We start from the raw sequence: 25,513 nt of genomic DNA on the forward strand, positions 1-25,513 counted from the left end.
GTTTATTGGTAATTGAAGTAGTTTAATTTGCTAGCTTATAGTTCAATATATAGATGATAACCTCGTATATTATATTATTATCTAATAGCTACTGAGGGCTAATGCCTGCCTATATATCTGAACTTAAGGGATTTGTTGAAGAAAACAATCATCCTTTCTCTAATCCACTTAAGCTAGATTCTATATGTATTATATCAAACAATTTATACTTTTTACACTTTGTTATGGTGGGAATGTACTCATTCGGGAGAAATTTATGAAATGTTGTTCATCATGTAGTCAACACTGTCCTCAACAATAAAAAATATTGTCCTTAGCTTTTGCAAAGAGCTATGTACTATTCATATAGATGGAAGACACCTCAGTTGGTGGAGTTACGACCTACCGAAAGCTTATGGGAGAAGTCTTAATATTATGCATCATTATAGAGAATGCGTGTGAGAGACTCAAACCACTAACCCAAATACTTAAAAGCAACATATATTGTCCATGAAGACTAATCCTTTCAAAATTCGTGATTATTTTTTTTAATAATATTATCTCTAAAGTTAGAACTTGAGTTCTCTTGTTAAGAGTGCAATTGACCGTATTATTGCATCTTACAATCGTTAATAGGGTCCAATAGTTAATTTCATGATCCACTCATGTGAAAACTGAACAATCACTTGAATATACAATTATATATAAATAACATAGTAATTGCCTAAACTTAGAATTAATTTAATTTATAAAATATCTTCTAATAAATTTAGGATTTGAATCTCAACACTTACAAAAATCACCCTTTCATCTATAACTTTTTTTCTTCTCTAAATAATTACCGCCTGACCCATCTCTAACTCCAATACGAAAGAGAAAGCGATAAAATTGTCCGATTTTATATTAGTAACGCAAAATTTCTAAAAATCAAATATTAAGATCATTATAATTAGTATTTGATAAAGTAACACCTATAATCATTTAACTATCAATTTCATGCAAAGTGGTGTGCATTTGGTCATACAAGGCAAAGACCATTGATTATTGCTTAATTAATTTCATTAAATTTGGTTTCAATCATTATCAAAAGTAACCCCACATGCTACCTATAATGTACCCTTTTAGAGAGGTTCTTCTATCACAGCTCATTACAACTAATCCTTCAATTTTATTCAAAAAGGAAAACTCTTTAGATTTTTCAATCTACTACTAGCTTTCTAAACCTTCTAATTTCCATGTAATTGATTGAAGTCAAATTATGTTACCTATTAATTAATAAACTTGTGCTATAAGTTTAGATTCATGTCTATTTTCAACCTTTTTTTTTATTCAAAACCAATCAATCATATCAAAAATAAATAATGAAATTTTCTTTGGATTACATATTTTCAGTACTCTTCAATGACAGATCTTAGGACTAAATATTGAGATAGCTTAAATAGAATTTTCAATAATTTTAAAATTTTAATGAGATATTTTTAGAAAATAATTAGAGGGATTAATTAAATTTTTTAAATTTTTTGTGAGACTAATGAGAATTTCGGAAAAAAGAGTTTAATTAAAATTTTTAGAAAATAAAAATAAAAAGCATAACTAAAATTTTAAATTTTTGAAGGGCTAAATTAAAATTTTCAACAAATTTCAAAGGAAAAATAGAAATTTTCCAGAAACCCCATTACCGTCCGGCCCTACTGCTCTTGTTGTTTGTTTGGTTTATATGGTGTTTTAAGTCCCATGAGACTGGGGTGTATAAACCATGTGTAGATAGTGCATTAGTCCACGTGTTTATACTCATGCAGTATATTGGCCTGGTCGTCTTTGAGGTTCGTTGAGGAAGGTCTCCATGCATGATGGTCAATCGGGTCAGACCTTCCAAATGCGATGGAGACGTACAATAATAATTCGTCCTGTCGAAGGTAAAGTTATAAAATGATATTATCTGAGACAAAATAATTACGTTGTTGGTGAAATATTATTCATGAGGTGTTGATGATATAATATTCTTTTTAGCAAAAAACTATATATAGAATTACTTGCAAAATAGGAAAAATTATGTATAGATAAAGAAATTGAAACTCTACCGATCGTGATATGTGTACATCCGTTTAATAAGTGATTCGTATGTCACACACAACCTAATTCGGCGAAGCGATCATGCTCCCTAAACCTGTGCAGATTGACCATATAAATAATGTAAAAAATTGGATGAAAATAATGCCTATTTTTCATTGACAATTTTTCTTGTGTTGATAAGACTTGGTGGTGATATTGTTAAAGACAAATTTTTCATTGACAATTTTTCTTGTGTTGATAAGACATGGTGGTGATATTGTTGAAGACAAATTCAAAAAGGCCTATTTGTTGCTTGTGAAGCCAACTAAACCAATTAGCACTTTAATGTCAGCCTAACTTACATTTGAATATGATGTGATATGTGTATTTCTTTCACATGCTTTAACCAATATTTTCTCACCTTGTCTTTTCATTTTCTCTATGTAAATTTTGTACTCAAATTAAAAGATAGTTATTTTAATGTGGAAATTTTATAATTTTATCGAAAAAAATTGGTCAAGTTTTGCTATTAATTCCTATATTAAGTGTAAGTTATGGATTTAATCTTTGTACTTTAATTTAGTCATTTTAAGTCTCTATGGATTTTGAATTTTGAAATTTCAATAACAATCGAACATTAGCTGTTAAATTAGTTAAGTTAAAGTTTGCTATTTCTAAAATCTTATGTCGCAACATATTATCACATATGTAATATTATATCAGCTTGCTATTTCCATATAATACTAAAAGAATCCGCAACATTTTTAGTTAATGGATTTAACGGCTACTCTTTGATTTAGGACTAAAATTTTGAATTTTAAAATATCTAATTGGAGGACAATGATAAATCCACAACTTAAGTATAGTACAAGACTAATAACAAAATTGAACCTAACAAATATAACAACGACCATTTGAATTAGAAATGAAATTTCTAAATTCGAAAGTATAAGAACTAAAATTGACCAAATTAAAATATATGAATTACATTCACAACTAAGACATAGTATAGGGACTAATAACAATATTTGACCAAAAGTTTTATCACAAATTAGTAACATTTCAATGTATTTACAATATCCTAACATGAATTGGAGTGTCAAAGCAAGAGTCAATAAGTCTGAAAAATAATAATATAAACTAAGTTTATAAAATTATTAATTAATTTCAATTTGAAAAGAAAGAACGAGTATATCCCAAAAAAAGAAAAGGTCTAAAACAAAGAAAATTAAGATTTCAAATTTTGACTTTAATAATTTGAGAGCCATATTTTGTCATAGAAAACGATGACCATAATAAAACCAAAACCATGACTTATTTCGTTAAATTGCTTTTAGGGTTAAATATTCTTCTAGCACTATAGTGAAGCCAAAAAATATTTATGGTTAGAAATGAATTATATATATTTTTAGAGGGATTATACTGCAATTTTACTTTTGGGAGGCTAATGTATTGCCTGCGCTTCGCCATCTCCTACTTCCCGTAGTTGTTGATTTTTGTGGTTACCTAAAGAAAAATCAACATTAATTTGGTACCTGTTGAGAATAAAGATTTGAGTAAACTTCACTAATTCCCTCTTAACTTTGGTTAAAACTACTTAGTCAAAGAATTTTTTAAACTTTTAAACCATCATCCAATTATTATGTTCTATTATTGAGATCATGGGCATTCTATGTGGCACAATAGTTTGTCGCATAGTTGTTGGTGTTTGAAACAAAGCAAACCAAGCATAGTCGAAAGCTTGTGTAGCAAGCCACGTGACTTGGTGAAGAAACAAAAACAGATTTGCTAAGAGAAACAAGAACAAAAATCGAAAGCAAAGAAAATGGAACATAAAAATGAATGAAATTCAATGATTTTCATTAAGTAAAACTTTGGTTTGTAGCCATTACATATATCAATCATTGACTGAGCAAAATAAGTCAAATACATCACCTAATGTATACCTAATACCACTAAAACACATTGAAACTTGGTAAATAAACTTGTACAACAAAACAAAGCTGATTTTTCAGCTCAATCACCACCTAATTACATCAGTCATTTAACAAACATAGTTCCAAGTGAACTAGAATGCATTACATTGACCAAAGTAACAAAATGAAACAAAATGGGTGACAGCAGCATTTGGCTTGGCTGCTTCTGGTCTTGGCCTGGTCTCCACGGTCTGCCTCCTGGTGCATGTGCTGCATGCAAGGCCACTTTCTAACACTCCTCCTTGGTCTTCATGCTGCTAACTCCAAGTTCTCTTCTAAGTTTGATGAACCTTGACTCGTTAAGTGCCTTTGTGAAAATGTCAGCAATTTGATCTTCTGAATTGCAATGAATCAGCTTTATCTCTCGAGCTTGCTCCATCTCCCTTACCATATGCAACTTAATGCTGAAGTGCTTGGTTCTACCATGGAAGACAGGATTCTTTGCAATTGCAACAGCAGATTTGTTATCACAAAAGATCTCTGTTGCTTTCCTTTGATGCAAGTTCAAGTCAGCTAAAATCTTCCTTAGCCAAATGGCTTGATTAACAGCATTAGCAGTAGCAACATACTCAGCTTCTGCTGTTGACTAAGCAACTATCGATTGCTTCTTAGAACTCCAGCAAAACATAGCTGAACCAAGGGTAAAAGCATACCTTGAGGTACTCTTCATGTCATCTTTTGAACCAGCCCAATCACTGTCCGTGTAGCCTATTAGCTTCAAGTTTTCACTTTTCGCAAAATGCAAACTATAGCTCAAGGTTCCTTTCAAGTACCTGAGCACCCTTTTTTCCTATTTGAAGATGTTGCTTGTTGCAGCAATGCATGAATCTCGATAGCATACTCACTGCAAACATAATGTCTGGTCTTGTTGCTGTTAAATACAATAGGCAACCAATAAGACTTCTATAATTAGACTCACTAACTTGTTCATAGTCTCCTTGACTCGATAGCTTCATTCCAACAGCCATAGGTGTGCTTGTTGGCTTGCAATTCTCCATGGAGAACTTGCTTAAAATCTTCCCAACAAATGTCTTCTGTCTCAGGAAAATTCTATTTTGAGTTTGCTGCACTTCCATTCCAAGAAAGTAGGTCATTTTCCCAAGGTCAGACATTTCAAACATATTCATCATTTTGGCTTTGAACTCAGCCAACATTCTTCGATTTCCTCTTGTGACCAATAGATCATCAACATATAGGGAAACAATAAGCTGTGTTTCAGCTTGTTTCTTCTTGACATACAATGTTGGCTTACTAGAGCTCCTTTCAAATCCCAAACTGACCAAGTAACTATCAATCCTGCTATACCAGACCCTAGGTGCCTGTTTTAAGCCATACAAGGCTTTCTTCAGCCTGTAGACCATGTCTTCCTTGTCTGGCACTTTGAAGCCTTCAGGTTGCTCCACATATATCTCTTTTTCTAGAAAACCATTAAGAAAAGCTGATTTTACATCGAGCTGGTGGATTTTCCACTCCATCTGAGCTGCTAAGGCAACCAGCAGCCTGATGGTGTCTAGTCTGGCCACTGGTGCAAAGGTTTCCAGGTAGTCTAGCCCATACTTTTGGCTAAAGCCCTTCACAACTAGCCTAGCCTTCAACTTGTTCAAACTCCCATCTGCATTTTACTTAGCTCGATAGACCCATTTCACTCCAATGACCTCCATGTTGATTGGTCTAGCAACCAATTCCCATGTCTGATTCTTCTCTATCATGGTAATTTCATCAAACATTGCCTGTTTCCAGCCTTTATGTGCTTCAACTTCTTCAAAATAGCTAGGTTCTTCTTGTGCAATATGAGCCCTCTCATAGTGTCCTTGTACCCCTGACATGTTCATCATCTATGTCCATATCAGGACCATTTTGATCAGATTCAAGCTGATCTGCTATAAGTTCTTCAGAAATGGCCTCAGGTTCATTTCTTTCCCAATTCCAGTAAGCCTTCTCATCGAACACCACATCCCTGCTCACTTAGACTTTGTTTGTTGAAGGATCCAAGATCCTATAACCCTTTTTGACGGAGTTGTAGCCTACCAGAATACCAGGTTTGGCCCTTTTTGATAACTTGTCCCTCTTCACAGCTGGTACATAGCTGTAACATAGGCAACCAAAGACCTTCAAATGAGCCAAGGATGGCTTAAGCCCGAAACATGCCTCAAATAGAGTTTTATGAGCCAATGCTTTAGTTGGTAGCCTATTCTGAAGGTACACAACAGTGTTAACTGCTTCAGCCCATATGATCTTGGGCAATTTTTTCTGAAATAAAAGACACCTAGCCATATCTATAAGACTTCTATTTTTCCTTTCACTGACCCCATTCTGCTGAGGTGTATAAACATTGGTTAGCTGATGTTTGGCACCAGCATTATTGCATAGAGCTTGGAACTGAGCTGAGGTGTACTCAGCTCCATTGTCTGATCTGATGGTCTTCAATTTGCAGCCTGTTTCTGTTTTAGCTGCAGCTTTAAACTTCATAAACATTTGAGCTACCTCAGACTTATGCTTCAAAAAATAAATCCAGCAATATCTGGTATGATCATCAATAAAGAGGATGAAGTACTTACTTCCATTTAGTGATTCTGACTTCATGGGACCACACACATCAGTGTGAACAAACTGCAATCTCTCAGTTGCTCTCCAGGTTGTGTTTGCAAGAAATGGAAGCCTGGCTTACTTTTCCATTTGACAAACCTCACAAACATCTTCATTCTGAACTAACTTGGTGAAGTTTTCAACCATTTCTTTGCTGACCATTTGAGCCATCGATCTAAAGTTGGAATGACCAAGCCTTTGATGCCAAAACTTGGTGTCTTCTGTTGAAGCAACATGAGCTGAGTGTAAGTCCTCCGACCAGTTGACTTCAAAGCATTTGTCACTTATGGTGGTTGTCATGAGGCTTGATCCATTTGGATCAGTGATTTGGCACTCCTGGCCATTGAACACAACAGAGTATCCACATTCAAGTGGTTGAGCAATGTTGAAAAGGTTCCTATCAATCTCAGGTACCAGCAGCACATTTGTTATGATTTTGTCTCCTGTGGAGGTGTATATTAGCACATCTCCCTTTCTTTCAACCTTGATGAACTGACCATTTCCAATTTTTACCTTGGTTTTGCAAGATGTGTCCAAGGTTTTGAAGATATTAGCATCTGATGACATGTGGTTGGTGCAACCACTATCCAACAACCATCCTTTTGAGCCTTTGCTTTGACCAGCTAGACATGTAACAGCCCGATTTTGGGCCTAGTCGGAACAGTAGTTTTGAGACCACTATTCCGAGGCCAGAGAAAATTATTTTAGTATTATTTTGTGTTATAATATAATTTTATAAGTGCATGTAAATTTTGGTAAGTTAATTTTAGCGATTTCTAGTCCAATTTCGAAAAAGGACTAAATCGCGTAAAAGGTAAAAGTTGAGTTTTAATACCTAAAGGTGTTAAATTTCCTTGTATTTTAAATTGGGGGTCTTTAAAGTGAAATTAGGCCATTTAAAGAGTGATGGTCGGCCATGAGACAAGGAATGAAATGGTCAAACATGTTAGGTAAGTGTTGGGTGACTTATTTGACAAATAAGTAATAAAATAAAGAAAAGAAAATACCATCTTTTCTTCATCTTCTCTCCACCGAAAAAAATGGTAGCAAAGAAAGGGTTTAGAAGTTGGAAACTTTCAGCAAAGAAACTCCCTTTATAGTAAGTGATTTTAATGCTTTTTCTTGATAATTTTTACATTATTGGAACCCCTAAAGCATGAGCTTTCATATGAGGGGTCTATTTTGGAAAATGATGAAGAGTCTAGGGTTTTGCCATGAGAGTAAATGTGTTGTTTGCTGTGTTTTTATGGAAGATTATGAGTCCTAGTTGTCTAATAAACAACTTTTGTGAAAGAAATTGCATGAAAACACATTAAAAAGGGCTAGATTGCTAAGTTGTAAAATGAGTTGTAAATATGTGAAATAGTTGAAATTATGAGTTGCTATAGTTATGAAAATGGTTCATCTAGACTCAAGGAGTAAAGAAATGTGATAAAAATTATTTTATGAGCCTAGGGGTAATTTGGTAATTTTGGCAAAATATAGGGCAAAATTGTAAAATTGCCCAAGTGTGTCAATGGACTAATTTGATCAGTACATTGTTTTAATAAGTTGAATGTGATATTTTAGATGATGAAAATCGAGATTTGGACCTAGAACGGAAAGAAATCGATTAAGGGATAATTACGTCTTTTTTTCACCTTTGTGGTATCGAGGTAAGTTCATGTGTAAATAATGTAGCATAATTGTTATTTTTAAGTTATTGATGTTAAATATATGATATACTGATTTTTATCATTAAATATATGCTTTGTGGTTATTTTCGAATAAAATGCAAGTTATGTGTATTATCTGTTAAATATAAAGTGCTACCGAGTATTGGTTTTGGTATTTTACGGAAGATGGCAAGGATATGTGTTCAAAGAAAATCCCGTTTGAACCTTAGGAATAGATTAGGATATAAGTGACATGTCACTAGGATGGTTGAGCATCCGAACTCGTTGAGTTGAGTCCGAGTTCACTTATGGATGCGAATGTTCGAACTCGTTGAGTTGAGTCCGAGTTTGTGAGATGTAACTAGGCATCCGAGCTCGTTGAGTTGAGTCCGAGTTCACTTATGGATGCGAAAGCCCGAGCTCGTTGAGTTGAGTCCGAGTTCACTTATGGGCGGGTTACATGGTAGCTTGGCTACATATGTGGCACTTATGTGCAAACTTTCCATGTATCCGAATTATATTACGATGTGTTCAACGGGTAAAATTCTACTCAAATGGAGGAATACTCGAGAGGAAAGGGACGTATTGGTAAATGTTGTGAAATAGATACTTTGAACAGGTATGTATTTAACCCTCGGGTTGAAAACTCGACATAACAATAATATGGTAAGATGGTAAATGAAAATGTGATATGAATGTCTCGGTGATGATTATACAAACGATGTTGTATTAATTTTGTGAACAATGATCATGAATGAGTAATTTAGCCTTCACAGATTTGAGTTACTGCAGTAATGTAACTTTGAAAATATACTAAAAATAGTGGAAAATAAGTTAAAGGCAGAATAAAATATGGGATTAAAGCTTAATGAGTCTATTTTCACATGAAAGAAACAGGAGAAGAAAAAAAATTCCATATTGTGTGATATTTGAATTCTTGTGAAACAGGGTCTGAATGAATTCGAGATCCCCTGTTCTGATTTTATAAATTCACCAAAAATTGTAAAAAAAATTATTAAGAGTCATACCTTATATGAATGGATTCCTTATTGAGTCTATTTTTAGGGAAAATAAACGGCATGGTCGTTGGAATTTTTTACAGGGATAAATTCGGTTTGTAGTGCACAGGGGTCAGAGTGGTCATACCCTGAAATAGGGGAGACTTTAATTAATAAACTGTACTAATTGGCCCAACCAAAAATTCTAGAAAAAAATTAGTAAGTAGACATATGAGTCTAGTTTCAATAGAAATAGACGAGAACATTATTCGAGTCTTGTACTATGAGATAATAGAACTTTAGTACAGAAGGGTCGGAACTGTCAGATAGTGAGTCAGGGGTAACTTTGAGGAATAAACTGTACTATTTGGCTTAACCAAAAATTCTGGAAATTTTATGGAAGAAAGAAAAATAAGTATATTTTCAGGGAAAATTAACGAACTTAATTTGGAGTTTCGTAGCTCCAGATATAAATAATTTAGTGACCATTGCTCAGAAAGACAGCTTGTAGTGAACTTGAGAATATGTTGTAAACATTGATAAAACAAGTTAATGAGTTGCTTATTATTTTCATATGAACTTACTAAGCGAAAGCTTACCCCCCTCTTCTTTCCCATGTTTTCTAGAGTTTCCAGGTTAGCTCGGGTTGGAGGCCGTCAGAGATATTATCACACTGTCAAGCTAACGCTATTGGTGTAGTGATTTCAAGTACTTTGAGCCTATGGCATGTATAGGAGTTTAAATATTAGAGTATGTGATATGGCTTTAACCATATGTGTTGGCCTATTTTGATTATGGGGTTGTAAATCTATTTTAATTATGCATGCATGTGCTATGGTATTATGTGATGAGTTTATAATGATTATAGTATGAATGTGGTAAAGATGTGAGTAAAATATATGATATCTATTGCATGCGAAATTGCCATAATCATGACATGTTAGGAATGTTTAAGTACCTAATTTTGCCATGTTGTATGTTATTGTATAAGTATGCGTGTACCTATTGTGAGTGTGACAAAATGGCTTGGAAAATAGCCTTGTATTTGTCCAGGTTTTTGGACACGGGTTTGGGACACGGGCGTGTCCCTAGCACACGGGCGTGTGCTCTATACCCACACAGGCGTATGAAGCCTTAATGCAAGAGATTTTCTAAGTTTTTCATGAGTTCTCGGTTGGGTCCCGAACCACTCCGGATGTATGTTTTGGGCCTTGTAAGCCCGTATATGGGACAGATTGTATGTGAAAATAAAAGTTTTTAATTATTTGAGATTTCATGGCCCTGTTTAGTATGGAAGTGTTAGTAAAAGTCAGGTAGCACCTCGAACCCCCTCCCGGCGTCGGATGCGGGCGAGGGGTGTTACAAGACATGATATAGCAAAAACATGTTCTTCATGATCACTACTGTCTTCAGCCACTCGAGCTTCTTCATTCCTGTGTTGTGGTTGGTTTTGGCCAGGTTTGCCTTTTTCTTTGCAGACCCTTTCAACATGGCCTTTCTTCTTGCAATGTTGACAAAAGGCATCTGGTCTGAACCAGCATCTGGCCTCTGGATGACCAGATTTCTTACAAAATCTGCAGAGTCGATCTCCTCCTCTTGCAGCATCAGGCTTAGGCCTGCTTCTCCAGTTCTTCTTGCCTTTGTAGGCTAAGGTACTCGAGGCTGCTTCAGCCTTGGCTTGAAAAGCACCCTCCTAGTGCTCCTCCATTCTGCTGGCTCTCCTTTTCTCCTAAGCATAAAGAGCATTGATAAGCTCAGTTAAAAAGATACTTGCCAAGTCTCTTGAATCCTCCAAAGATGAGATCTTTGCCTCATATCTTTCAAGCAATGTTGAGAGCACCTTCTCCACAATTCTTGTCTCACTAAACTGTTCTCCTAGCAATCTTATGTTGTTGACTACAGCCATTATCCTGTCTGAGTACTGCTTCACTGTCTCTTCTTCTTTCATCTTGAGATTTTCAAAGTCTCTCCTCAAATTCAACAACTACTGCTGCCTTGTTCTTTCAGTGCCTTGGAACTCCTCCTTGAGCTTGTCCCAGGCTTGCTTGGGAATCTCACAAGCCATGATGCTGGTAAAAATAACATCAGAAATACAGTTCTGAATGCATGACATGGCCTTGTGCCTTTTGGTCCTCTCATCTGCGTGCTGTCTGATTTGAGCCACTGTGGGATTGACTCGAAGTGGAGCTGGCTCGACATCAGTGTTGACAACTTCCCGCTCATCTTGACAACCCATATGTGGAACCCCTCACCATTAAAGACTGATGGTGCTGCAGGAGAAAAGCCTGATGAAGCCATTCAATTTACTACAAGTCCTCTAAGATGAAAGCTCTGATACCAATTGTTGGTGTTTGAAACAAAGCAAAGCAAGCAGAGTCGAAAGCTTGTGTAGCAAGCCACGTGACTTAGTGAAGAAACAAAAATAGATTTGCTAAGAGAAACAAGAACAGAAATCGAAAGCAAAAAAAATGGAGCATAAAGATGAATGAAATTCAATGATTTTTATTAAGTAAAACTTTGGCTTGTAGCCATTACATATATCAGCCATTGACTGAGCAAAATAAGTCAAATACATCACCTAATGTATACCTAATACCACTAAAACACATTGAAACTTGGTAAATAACTTGTACAACAAAACAAAGCTGATTTTTCAGCTCAATCACCACCTAATTACATCAGTCATTTAAAAAACATAGTTCCAAGTGAACTAGAATGCATTACATTGACCGAAGTAACAAAAAAAAACAAAATGAGTGACAGCAGCATTTGGCTTGGCTGCTTCTGGTCTTAGTTTGGTCTCCACGGTCTGCCTGCTGGTGAATGTGTTGCATGCAAGGCCACTTTCTAACAATAGTTTCCACGTAGAATGCCATGTAATTTGGCATGTGTGGCGTCTGATACTGTAACATTGGTTCGGGGCACTCTTTTTACCCTTTATTACCTTGAACAAGTAAGGGCACTTAGTATATTTGAATCGATAATCATCTTTCAATGAATCTAGCCTCCTCCATCTCTCGGGACCAAGAAGGAGTAGTACAAGAATATTCACATATTGTCCATTGACTACACCTTTTGGTCTTATCTTAGGCCCTGACTCACCTTCTGTGGACGAACCTGGCGGAGGAAACCTTGGGTTTTCGAGGCATTGGGATTCTCACAATTTTTTGTGTTACTCAAGCTGACATTCTTGCTCCTGCTTTGTCTATTCCTATTCATGCAAGTGTTTCCCCTTAAGGCAGAACGCTCTCCTACCAATGCATTTTTACATCTCATAGCTTCAGCAGATCGATTAGCCCTATTTATCTTCAACACAAGAGTGCTCGATCAATGAGCTATTACGCACTCTTTCAAGAGTGGCTACTTCTAGGCAAACCTCCTAGTTGTCTCTGCATCCTTACTTCCTTTATCACTGAACAACCTTATGTGAATTTTTATTTGAAATAATTGTTAAGTCAATTAAAATAAATAACAATTAAACAAAATAAAAAAATAAAAATACCTTTTTTTAATTAGGAAATAAATTTGAGAAGTCATTTGTTGAAACCTAAACTCATTGTTTTGTAAAAAAATGAATGAAAAGATTTATTTCTATTGTCTGTTCAAATTATGGTAAACAGCATGCCTAGGAACCACTACATCCACATTTTCGTAGTTAAAATCCCTACTATCCTTGTGCAGAAAAATGAAAATAATGGTAAAGATCAACCTAAAGCAATTTTTTGAGAAATTGTTGCTAATGAAGAAGCAGATGTAAAGTATGAAGGTTTGGGAAAACTTACAAGTAGCTTCTAACAATGAAGCTGCTTCTTATCAAACTTCTTATGAAGCTTCTAACAAACGGCCTCCATGGCTCTCGTATTATCATTTTGAACTTAATAAAATACTTATTTAATTCATTATACTGCCTAACAGCCTCTTATTGATAGTGTCTTTGTAGGAAAAATTATGTACACAGTTTAAATCCTCAAATTTACCACTAACACATTCTCTATAGTGACATTTTTCATGTTGAACCCATCTAAGTTTCTACTAACCCTTTCACCTATATAAATCTCACTTGTTTCCTCTTTATCATCCCCTACTTCAACATGGAAGATGTCGCTATAGAGAATGTGTTAGATAATGATAAACCTGAGGATTTACACAGTACACATGACTCATACTTGGATGGCCAAAATTGGCATGAGTTCAATACTGAATGTGATATGGTAAGTTTAAATTGAAAAAAGATTTAATATTCCCAACCAAAGACACTATCAAAGAGGTTGTTACGCAGTATGTTAAGGTTCACAAATATTTTATTAAGTTCCCAAAAATGATAATATGAGGTTGAAGACAATTAATTTGTAAGGATAGTAATCTTATGAGCCTCAAAGGTAAACCCTAATGACCATGTTGACTAGACATGACAAATCAAAACTTATAACCCTCAACATACTTGCTCAAAGGTCCATAAAAGGAAGAACATAGCAAAATGGTTGGCAGACATTATAAAGATAAGTTTATTAGTGACCCTAATTATGCCCTGACATTATTGCAACAGGGTGTGAAAAAAACTTTCTGACAATTATCTCACTCACCAAATATGTTAAAGCCAAAGAGCACTGGAATTAATTAGAGGGAGTCATAAAAATAAGTATGGGAAGATTTATGATTACTTAGGAGAGCTTAAGACTCCTAAAACCTAGCACCATAACAATATGCTCCTGAGATGCTAAGTTATTTCAAAGATTGTATATCTAACTATAAGCAAACAAAGATGATTATAAGGCTCTGGCACCAGAACAATATGCTCCCTAGATGCTAAGTTATTTCAAAGCTTGTATAATCTGTCTGCAAGCATTCAAAGATGGTTATAAAGTTAAATTTAAGGATTATCAATTCAGATGGGTACTTTTTGAAGAGGTACCATAGTGATTATATTTTGACAACTATTGAGATAGATGCAAATAATGGCATCCATCTTATTACATATGTTGCAGTTGAAAATGAGAACCATGCATCTTGGTATTGGTTCCTTGATCCATTGACAAATGACTTGGAAATTATCAAATCACATCACTATTATATCTAACAAACAAAAGATATCTCAGCTTAATTATGTTAATTTATGCTTTATTTAGTTTATTTAATTACTATTGTTTCACTGTATTATTTTTTACTTTTTTTCATTCTTTTAAAATATCATTTTATTCTTTTAATTATTTTTAAATTAATTTATTTTTACTATACATTAGACTAATCTTTCTTTAATCAAGAAAAATATATTATATACATTGAAAAATACATATGACATTTTAAATACACATATATTATATATACAGTTGGAAAAAATTCACAATATTTCAGCTTCAAATTGATGGTATAAAACCTAAATCACTAAAGTAATCATATCTAAGGTTATATACATATACAAGGGCATCTTGTGTATGAATTATCTCAGCCACATAAAGTGTGAGAAAATAAAACTGAAAAAGTACTTAATTTTCCACAGCAAAAAAACTATTACCTATGTGCTGCTTCCAGTCTCTCTTTGCCTCTTTACTGGTGTTAAATGTTTCCTATATAAATGTACAAGTTACAGCTACTGGTCCCAGCAAGCAACCGCCAATATGATGATGGTGCATTTTTTTGGCACATTGACGATAAGATATGAATCAATCAGTTCCCAAGTGCAATCAACAGCCTATTGTTCATCTAATTGAACGTGTTGAATTCCTGAAAAGTTAGGCTCGGTTCAATTCAGTTCAGATCAAATGGAATAATTAATAGCAATTCAGGAGGTAAAAATACAAAGAAGGCACTTGTATTAGGAGCCAGATTGTATTTTGTCATCTTTACAAAAAAATAGACAAATTAGTCTCTATACATGAGATCAAAGAGTAAACGGATTATTTTGTTAAAAATTTCATCAATTTCTAATAAGTCATGCAGCATGTTATGTGTAACTATTTGATTATTCTATCAACCACATTAGATTTTAATAGCAAAAATAGATGAAAATCTAAACAAAAAAAAGATAGTTTATTCTTTGATCTAGGGTACAGGGATTAATCTGCCCATTCTTTGAGTAAATGAAGCAAAATACAATCTAACTCTTCTTAGTATAGGGGTCTCCAAAATACTTTTACCAATTCAGGATGGAAGGAAGTATGCACCAAGTAGCAGGAATAACTAAATGTACCTGAATGGTTTCAACGACTTGAGACCATGCAAATTATCTTCGTCTCCTTGGTGGTGTGATGTGTTTCTAGACAACGGTAAGTTGGAATTAATGGACACTTGATGAGAGATTATCGGGTTCTGGAAGTATGCCGAGCGTATTTGATTACGAATCTCTTCTTTCCTTCCCAATTGCTCATCTTGTTGATCCATCTCTATAAGAATTTGTGCAGGTCTCCTCTTGAAAACAGGGGAAAATCTCTGCCTACAGTACTCATTGAAGAGAAGAGTGAGTAATATTAGGGGAATGATGAAACCAGAAGCAACCGGTGATCGTTTTATGCCGAAGATCCCGAGGGCGATAACTTGCGTTAACAATAGGGAGAAGATTGCTGAGTTGTGAACAATAGGCCAGAATTCTCCCCCACTTTCATATTTTCGTACGTATACATTGAGAATCTGAAAAAAAAAAAAAAAAAAAAAGACAAGGAACAGAGGTAAAAGCTGAATTCTTCTAAACCGGTCTACCTAACAGTGAAAACATAAATAGAAATGCTTCCACAACATCATCATGCACTGCATATGCATACAACATGATCACCTTGTACCATAAATGTGAAATTGTTCATGTTGACTATGTATGAGCTTACACAATACTGAGGGCATTGAAGCATACAACAAACCGTTACAGATGATATCATTGACGAAAGGCAAGAGGATATAAAAGTTGATCGGATAAAACTCACCTGGTTTCGATAGACGAGGAAAGCGAGAAAGAAGAAAACCAGCAAGAAGGGCAATATTAAGGGTGCCATGATGGAACAAGTGAAGCCAATGTGTACAAACAGAAGCAGCCGTGGAATTTCAGTATGGTGAGGGAAGGTTAGAGCACAACTAGATGGTTCTACTTTGGTTCTTAGTATGAATTTTCTGAAAAAATTGCAAATAAGCGGGAAAGGTTGCATTATTTCACAGGACAAGCTAGCCCAGCCTGATGATAATACGTAAGTTGTGAAGAAGGTAGCCTGCAGATGAGAACAATTTCAGTTAGATGTAATCCTGAAGATACACAATCACATGCCATAAAAAAGTGAGAAAAGCAATCTGTCCTATGTGAGTGCCTACAAAAGAGAGCGCTTAATAGTGTATTTCATGCATCTCAATAGACCAAGGTAAAATCTAAATCTAACTGCATATAACAACTTGCCATGAAGTTGGAGGTGTTCAGGTTTTATTAAACCAACAATTGAGGGCGCATGGAAAGATTACCTGGGTTGGCACTGCTCTGGCAAGTTGTGTAGGTGCATCTTTAAAACTTGAGAAAACAGTCAGTTGCCTGATGATAGATCCAGAAAGGACATTAACAAAAAAAACATTCCAAATTGTGAAGTACAGAACTTTGATGCAAGCACTCCGTTTCCTCTGACTACGTGAAATATTCCCCTCCATTGCAGAAAACAACATCATGGTTGGTGGAACAGCATAAAGAAATAACATTAGAATAACACTTGGTAAGTAACCTGTTACCACCCGGTGTATAAACTCCCTGCATGGCATAACAAACAGGAAAGATTCACAATGAGTGCCTGGTTCCTTCTCTTTTAACTCCTTCCTGTTTCCACTTAATAACAATGATATTTGTCCTATCTACATGTATTAATACACACCAAGAGCTTGGGTGAGTTTAATGCAGTTAAATAACAGTGACATCAATATAATAAGTTGTATCTGGCTATTTATGTACTCTAGATTGTCTTTCAGAGCCTTCAATCTAGGCCTGTTCTCAGTATGCGTCACAAGCAATAGCAGATATAGGAGTATTAACAGGGTTCACGATTATGGTTCTTTTCATGCAGGTTTCTATATAGAGTTTCTTGCATCAGGCATCGGTCATGACTGCAATGTGATATGAAAGCAGCATAATTGAAAAATAAATAAAAATAACAAGCTTATACTGGTTTTGCAATAGAGTTTGGGGAATGATACTCACTGTTTTAAAATTCCTTTAAGAAATGGAACTCTACGTGATAGCTGGTCTAAGTGCTCTAGTTGAGTCAAGCCTTGCACAAATGTAACAGGAAGAAGAAACAGGAACATAAAAACAACAGAAGCTATAAGAGTTGTTATTTTACGAAGCCAAACTTGTTTGTACGGTATGGAGAGGTTTGACCAATAAACATCATGTGGCTCAGGGGCAAGTTCTGTCACCCACAACATGGGGTTTGATGATTGAAGAACTTGTGCTGCAACAAGAGCAGCATAGCGAGTCCTGAAGAAAACAAAAGCAGCTGGACATTCCTGTATCAAAGGTCAAAATAAAATAGAACATCACATAGCCACTTCCATCAAAGTTATGAAAGTTAGTGATCAGCATGCAAATTTTTAGCGACAAAATGGCAGCAATTCCCAAGTTGGCAAAGATAGATGAAAGAAAGATGCTTATGGCACAATAAAATGATCTAGAGGAAATATTAAAGCAAATTCACTTTGAGACTGAAAACAGTAACTGCTTCATTGTATATTATACAAACAATATCTGTTAACGTTCCTAACAAAAACCACTAAAAAAGGCAAGCATAACTTAAATACAATTTATACACACATAAACCTGAAATAAGAACTATTGAAGTTATTCAAAGATTTTCAACCTTTCTTCTTTGACTTGACTGCAGCCTATCCATACTGGTTGAACTGCTAACACTGTCTGCTCTAAGGTTAAGCACCATAAAGGGATGTGCAGCTCCTCCAGGAATACAATATGGCAAAGACCTGTCTAGAAACCGTGGGTCAATGGATTTTAGCATTCTGTACATTCTCTCTGCATCCTTCTGCAAAGACAGCATTGTTAAAGAAAAGGTTAAATTGTTATAAATTTATGTCACTAACGTAAATCACTCAAAGATAGATGCTTACCATTAATTTATCAACTGTACAAGATCCATATACCATCTGATGGGACAAATAGCTTTCTGGATAATAAGTTGAAAAGAACTGTTCCACTGAATTACTGTATGAATTATCCGGAGACCAAGGGACACCACGGACTAGAACTGTGAAATGACTTGGATTGGGAGGAGATCCAGTAATATGTGCTAACCTCATTTTAGTGATACTTTTATAATCCTAGAACGAAGCAATAATCTTTAAATGAATACTAGAAAAAAATTTAAATGCATATACAAGTTAAACTATACGAGTAAATGATGCAATTTTGGTTGTACATCCTTACAGAGTAAAGTAGAACACAAGCTGAGCAGGATATGAGGTATAATGCCAGACAATGGACCCAAAGCCTGAAAAAATTTTAAACAAAAGGAAAAAAATATCAATGAATGCTGTTTTTTCTCCGTATTGGGGTGGCATCTTAATATCTCACCATAATAAAGGGTGAAACTGAACATACCATTTAGAATCTTCTTTTACATTTCCAATTGTAAATACTTCAAGTGATTCTGAATGGATTTCCTTGTGCTGCATATCTTGTCCATAATAATTTACTGGAAGCACTATAAAAAGGCAAATTACAGCAGCAATGATGAATACCCGAATACTGTAAAGGACATGAAGAACATAGCAAGGCGGTTAGTAAACCTGCAAAAACAACCATAGATACCGAAACAGAAATTGAAATGTTGAACCACTTCAAGATGTTTTGAACTTAAATTTGAGACTGAATCACCTGAAAACAACAATTCTCATGAAAGCTACAGCATCGACACCGCCGACGGCCAATATTTCTTCATCGGTTGCTTGCCAGGCTTTAGCAATCCAGCCTGTAGAGGGCACAAATCTTTCAAAGCAACTAATATCACCAGTACCCCTTACCGGTTCCGAAACAAGCCGCCGTGTAAAATACACGCACGCATTGCCTGGTTGTTTCCTCAATATGGAATACAGTGACAGAAGCACAACACATATAGCTATGTTGATTCCAGCAGAAGTTAAAAGATCACTGACATCCATCCCACTCAACTATATTTCCTTTGTTTAAAGCTTTACAGATCCAATTACTCAAGCGATTAGTTGCTGAAGAAGGACTTTACACTGCTTCACAACTTGCTTTAAACAGAGGAATTTTTTTAAAGAAGTTTGGCTCAATTTCACACAGAACCTGAATCAAGTGCTGCAAAAATTGTTCAGAAATCAAAATTTTAATTAACGTCATTTTTTTTCCGTCAATCATACCTCAAAAAACAAATATTTCAATGAAAATTCAAACTAATTTGCCGGCAAAAAAGCTTCACCAAATTTCAATCAAAATTTTAAAAAGAAAACATAATCTACAGTTCCTTTTAGTCTAATTCTAAATCTGTGATGCCTAATGAAATTTCAAAAAAAAAAAATACTTGTTTTTAGTCCTTTACTATAATTGGAAGAGATAAATACCAGTATTAAACAAAACTAACAAACATTCAATTTTAAATGGAAACTACACACAACAATCAATATACCATGGACGAAATTCAAACAAAACTAAATCATTTTGATTAAACAAGCAAAAAAAAAGAAAAGATTAATTCAAAAAACAAGTACCTGTGCGAAAATTAGAGCCAAAAAAAAAGCGTAAAAACTACCAAAAAAAGAGAAATTCTCGAGCCAAAAATAAAAAATAAAAAGGAGAAATTATTTGATAACTTTGAAGAACAAAAAATCAAGAACCCTAAATTTTATAAAAAGAAAAAATTTTAAATGATTTTATTGTGAAAAACAAAATTAACTTGCGATAGTTAGTTACATGCAAAAAAAATTGGGTGGTGCGAGTGATCGACACGTGTAAATAGTTAGTAACAAAAAATGCGGAAAATCAAAGATTTAAGCGACATGGCAACTGAATATTCCACGTGGCGAAAAATAAGTGGATAGCATGGAACTTGTAATATCCTCCTCAACAAAGATCAGCTTAACAGTCTCTAGATTCCTTTTTGAGTTCCCGCTGGCGCCATTTTTCTGGGTTTTGTTACGGTGCATCCGTGACTTTGTTTGTTTAAATGGAGTCGGGGTCATGACCAATGAGGGTTGATTAAGTTCCTGAGTTTTGGCAAGAAATTTAGTAGTACTTGGACGCGAACCAAATAAATTAAAAATAAGGGTAAATTACATTCAATGTCACTAAATTATTACTAAGTTAATATTTTAGTTATTTAACTTCAAAAAGTTATAAAATGATTATTGAACTATTCGAAAATTTTCATTTAAATAGTAAAACTATTTAAAAGTGTTTATTTAAGTCACTAGTACGATTTAACGATCAGTATGGTGGATCAATACCCATTGGTAAATAGAAGAACATACCTTAGATCCAATTCAAGTTGACGACCAATATTGGAGATTGGAGAAGAAAGTTGTTTGGATTTGTTTCTCAGATTCATGTCGTTTAAGTTGTTTCATGAAAAAAAGAACTGAATTGCATAAAGAGAAAGGGAATGACAGCTTTTGATTTGTGCAAATAGGTCGAATAGAGAAGACCATACAGTTGTGATTTTAACAGTCGAGTGACTTAAATGAATTTTTTTGAGTAGTTCAATGATCTTTTTGTTAACTTTTTAAAGTTGAGTGACCATAACATAAACTTACTAATAACTTAATAACTTTAGGTGTAATCTACATGTTTATAAAAAAATTTAAGAAATAATAAATAATTAAAATTTTAAAAGTCCATAGACTTTAAAAAAAATCATCCATGTCAATAAAGTACATATAAATTGTCATGTAAGTGCCGTTAAAATTTAAATGGTATGATTTAATCAGCTTTTCCATTAAAAAAATAATTTGATTAAGATTTAAAGACCATAGATCAAAGTGATCTAAAAGAAAAAAAAAGTTAAAATAAGTAAGTATTAGAGGCTAAATTTGTTATTATATCATTAAAATTTATTGATTTTGATTTAAGCCCATTAAATCTTATATATCTGGCTAGATCTGCCCATGGGTCGGGTTAGGTCCACCTGAAAAGTGAGAGAGTTTAGGTAAAAATATAAGCCCGAAAAATGATTTTGGGCAAAAAAAGTAAGGTCTTGAGTAAGGCTTTTTTGGCCCGAGCCCAAATATGCAAAAAATTTGCTATTTTTTTTACTGTTTTTTATTATTTTTTTGCTATTTTCTTATTATTTTTTCACTATTTTGATACTATTTTGTTGTTATTATTTGTATATTATATAACTCCTTAATTTTGTTACTGTTTTAGAGGCATTTGCTTATTAAGTTCCACTTATCTTGTGTTATTTAAGTATACATATTTTTAAAAATTTATTAGAAAATATTTATTTTGATGTTTTTAGTGATGTATTATATATTTTTTTAAAATAATATAAAAAAATAATACGAGCAGGCCGGACTAAGTTCGAATTTTAGCATCTGTACCCTAATCGGACTTAGATAAAATTTTAGACTATTTTTTGAGTTGAATTAAACCCAAATCTTACAAACGGGCTTAAAATTTTTTATTGGGCCCGACCCGGCTATGTACGGCTCTAGTTGTAACCCAATCGTTCTCAATTAGGATTATTTAGGCCCTCGATACGTGTATCACTCTCGGTGAAATTTGATCTTTTTCAGAAATTAAAACTCTAACAAGATCTCTTTTAGTTACTGGAAAAATACGAAATAGTATAAAAAGGAGAATCAAATTCAAAGGCGGTGGAAAAAACAGAAGGAAGAAGAAAATAAACGATTTAATTTTCTGCATAAATATTATATTTTAAAGAAAAGAAAGAAAGCAAAAGAACAGTCTTTGAAGGGAAGGAAAAAAAAGATCCCTTGCCATGCGATTAGGGTTTGTTGATTGAAATTGAATTGCAGCAAAAGGGATTGTTGAACATATCGTTAATTGGGGGAGAAATTTTAGGGGTTCAAAAGGAAATGGGAGGCGAAGGAGCTGAAAGGGATAAACAATGGTCGTCTCCAACCAAGGATTATAAAGCCAAAGATGATGACCCCAAACTTTGGGGAATTTTCCTCTTTGGTTTAATTGGCGCCACTGCAACCACTTTCGCGGTAAGTTCCTCCATTCCCCACCAAAACCCTTTTTTGAAGTTTCAATGGTTCTGAAATTTATATATGTGTGTATTATAATACGATGCATTGTTAGGGTTTAGTTTGATTTATTGGCCTTAAATTTTAGACCTAAGGTTAGGGTTTTTTAAGGAATGGGAACAAATTATGTTAATAAATTAGTGGGTAAAAGTTCCATGGAGGCTCTGAGTCAGATTGCATTTTACCCTCTCTACTAAAAAAAAAAGCAAATTAGTCCCTATACATTAAATCAAAGAGCAAATTAGTTATTTCTATTAAAACTGTCATCCGTTGGATGGAATTTTTGACTAAAGAATTAGTTTGCTCTTTGATCTAGCATTAAGGGACTAATTTTCCCCTTTTTTTAGTAGATGGAGCAAAATGCAGAGCTTCCATGGTAGTTTTATCTAAATTAGTGTTGGCAGGAGCAACTATTTGTTGGAATTGCCCATTTGATTGTAGTTACAAAATCTGGCAGGTTAGTCAGCTGAGGAGATCTGTTGATTGGATATATACTCAGGTATATTGAAAACAAGTTCTTTCGCCGATTTCAGCTATTGATGATTCAATAATACTATAGTTGACAGCATCTTCGTTGTTTTCTTAAAGGGAATGGTGGAAGGATTTTTTTGGTTCTTAAAAGTTTTTACTTGTTTTCGCGATTGAATTGCTTCTATAACTACAAATTTAGATTAATGGCTAGTGGTTTTTATGAAAACATAATGTTAATAGGATGATAGGCATTTTCCCTAAGTAAAGATGCAATAGATTTAAAGAGGAAGATTCGTTTCGAGGGATTTGTTTGATCTCAAAATTATTGCTTTGATACCGTGTGTGCTGCTGCAGTGTGCTAAAAGGTGTTATTTTTGTTGTCAAGCTTAAGTACCTTTGTTTTCATTTGCTGATATTTTTGGTAGAAGTATCATGGAGGCTTCTATACTAGGGAGTCAATTGCAGTTTGCTTTTTTACTCAAAATTGGGCAAATTAGTCTTTGTCCGTTAGATCAAAGAGCAAAGTGGTTCTTTTTGTGAAAAAATTCATTCGTTTTTATTGTTAAAATTTAGCGTGGTTGATGAATTAACCAAACAGTTACACGTGTCACATGTACCATATTCTGACATACAAGAACTAGTTTTTAATAGTGGATTGGATGAAATTTTTAACAGAAGGATTCGTTTGATCTTTTATCTAACGTGTAGGTACTAATTTGCCCTTTTTTTTTAGTAGAAGGGGCAAAATGTAATCTGACTCCTAATACAAGGGCTTCTATAGTACTTTGACCGATATTTTTAGATTTAAGGATATGAATTGAGCTGTGTTATGTTTGATTGTTGCCTTGTTGAACTTTTGTACGGATCAATCACTTTTGCTGAAATCTTACTTTGACTATAGCATTTGTTATTTCTTTTCGAATCGTATCTGTTAATCTGATCATTGTGTGTGTACTTGCACCATGAAAGTTAGTCAGGTCAAAACCATCACGAGGAGGAGGTTCTTCTCGAACATCCTTTCAAGAGGAAGCATGGAGAAGGTATAATCGCCGAATGCAAGAAGAGCACGAAGAAGAAATGGAAAGAGTGGTAAGCTTTCGATTGTGTTTCGAGCATACTCTATATTTTTATGTCATCTTGTTGTTTAATTAAATTCCTTATTCTCTTTGTAGGAACGAATAAGGCGGATGCAAAGTGTGTTTAACAGGGAACGAAATAAACACAAAAGGAGCTATGAAACCTGGAAAGAAACTGGTCCCGGTGCTTACCATCAACACTTTCAACGAGATGATTGGTATTGGAAAGCAGATGCATCTTATAGAGATCAAAGAACTAATTACAGGCCACCTCAAAGAGAGCGAGCGAGCTATCCATTATCACATCATTACACGGTTTTAGGTCTTGACAGGTAATGCCCGCTTTTACAGTGTTAATAAAAGCTTTTCAATCATATTCATTTTGCTGTAGCCAAGAGCTTTGGCACTGGTAATTGACTTATCTCGACTTCCTTCTGTTCTCAGAGCCCGATTGAAACCATATACCGAAGATGAGATTAAGGTATACTGAATTATCTTTAAAATGCTTCTCCATCACTGCGTTTTGATATATATGCTCGTCGTTATGTTATTGGATATATATCATATATATATATATATCTTGATCAAAAGTTGACTTGGAATGACTTTATTCATATACTATATAGAGTTAATTGCACCAGACACCCTAAACTATGACCCCCATTTTAATTTGGTCCCCAAACTTCAAAACATGTTGATTACATTCTCAAACTATCGTGTTTTATCAAATAGGTCATTTCGTTATCAAATCTTATGTAGTTAAATTTAAAGAAAGTTAGAATGTTGTTGCATAACTTTCAAAAGTAAAAATTAAAAATAAAGGGTTTGGGGATGTATCATTTTACGGTTAAATGATAAAACGACAATGATGTCTATATGCAGACAGCATTCAGGGCCAAGGCGAAACAATTCCACCCAGATCAGAACCAGGATAATAAAGGTAAGATGTTTTGGCCATTTGGCAACTATTACTACTAAACCCAACCATAACTTGGTGTTTCTTCGGATTGTTTTTTATTTAAACTTCATTCGTGTTATATTCCAGAAGTTGCCGAGGCGAAATTTAAAGAGGTGATGATGTCATACGAGGCTATAAAGCAAGAAAGGAAGAACACGAGGGTATGAAAACTGAAAAACCAAGCTACTATTCGACAAGAGTTGAGGAAGTGTGAAGTGTTAGAAATAGGGATGTAGAATATATTTAAAACCCTACACTTCTTACCTCTACTGCTGGATTGGAGTTCACACTCAGCACTGAAAATCAATTTTTTTTGTTGAGAGTTTAGCTCAGTTCATATATTTCATGTTGTATTTCTAGGCTTTTACATCTCAGATGAATAATGGTTTTTTTTTTACCGAGAGCGAATAAACCAGAGGGGGTGTGAGTTGTGATACTATTGTATTTATCGGAAGGTATAACATACCATGCTTAATTTTACAGCCCTCATAGGATTTCTTAATTCAATATTATATCTTTTACTGTAAATGTTTTTACCGAGGGTGAAATTTTTGGTTAATTTGAT

The 25,513-nt window shown here is 34.4% G+C and overlaps 2 protein-coding genes and 1 long non-coding RNA gene across 5 annotated transcripts; 2 read left to right on the forward strand and 1 right to left on the reverse strand.

Annotated features, from left to right (window-relative positions):
- Positions 1-8,162: 8,162 nt before the first annotated feature.
- Positions 8,163-10,142, forward strand: LOC128294201 (uncharacterized). The gene is made up of 2 exons (XR_008284504.1): positions 8,163-8,248; positions 9,873-10,142. It is a non-coding gene; the product is annotated as an uncharacterized LOC128294201 (long non-coding RNA).
- Positions 10,143-14,493: 4,351 nt separating this feature from the next.
- On the reverse strand, positions 14,494-20,445 carry LOC108485570 (CSC1-like protein RXW8). Its single transcript, XM_017789428.2, has 11 exons — positions 19,945-20,445; positions 19,091-19,534; positions 18,815-18,961; positions 18,641-18,704; positions 18,325-18,534; positions 18,060-18,239; positions 17,402-17,709; positions 16,681-16,957; positions 16,158-16,436; positions 15,434-15,870; positions 14,494-14,967 (listed from the first exon to the last, which is right to left on the reverse strand). The coding sequence occupies exons 2-11, from the start codon at positions 19,372-19,374 to the stop codon at positions 14,943-14,945; spliced, it is 2,211 nt and encodes a 736-aa protein (XP_017644917.1). The 5' UTR covers positions 19,375-19,534; positions 19,945-20,445; the 3' UTR covers positions 14,494-14,942.
- A 1,492-nt stretch (positions 20,446-21,937) lies between these two features.
- LOC108486332 (uncharacterized) lies at positions 21,938-25,476 on the forward strand. Of its 3 annotated transcripts, none has more exons than XM_017790332.2 (7): positions 21,938-22,404; positions 22,901-22,942; positions 23,884-24,003; positions 24,087-24,322; positions 24,435-24,471; positions 24,873-24,930; positions 25,036-25,476. In XM_017790332.2, the coding sequence occupies exons 1-7, from the start codon at positions 22,270-22,272 to the stop codon at positions 25,113-25,115; spliced, it is 708 nt and encodes a 235-aa protein (XP_017645821.1). In that variant the 5' UTR covers positions 21,938-22,269; the 3' UTR covers positions 25,116-25,476. The 3 variants fall into 3 exon arrangements, with proteins under 3 accessions (XP_017645821.1, XP_017645822.1, XP_017645823.1); XM_017790333.2 differs by having other exon boundaries at positions 25,039-25,476; XM_017790334.2 differs by lacking the exon at positions 22,901-22,942.
- The last annotated feature ends 37 nt before the right edge of the window (positions 25,477-25,513 follow it).

This window comes from Gossypium arboreum, chromosome 6 (genome assembly GCF_025698485.1).
Source record: "Gossypium arboreum isolate Shixiya-1 chromosome 6, ASM2569848v2, whole genome shotgun sequence".
Lineage (NCBI taxonomy): Eukaryota > Viridiplantae > Streptophyta > Magnoliopsida > Malvales > Malvaceae > Gossypium > Gossypium arboreum.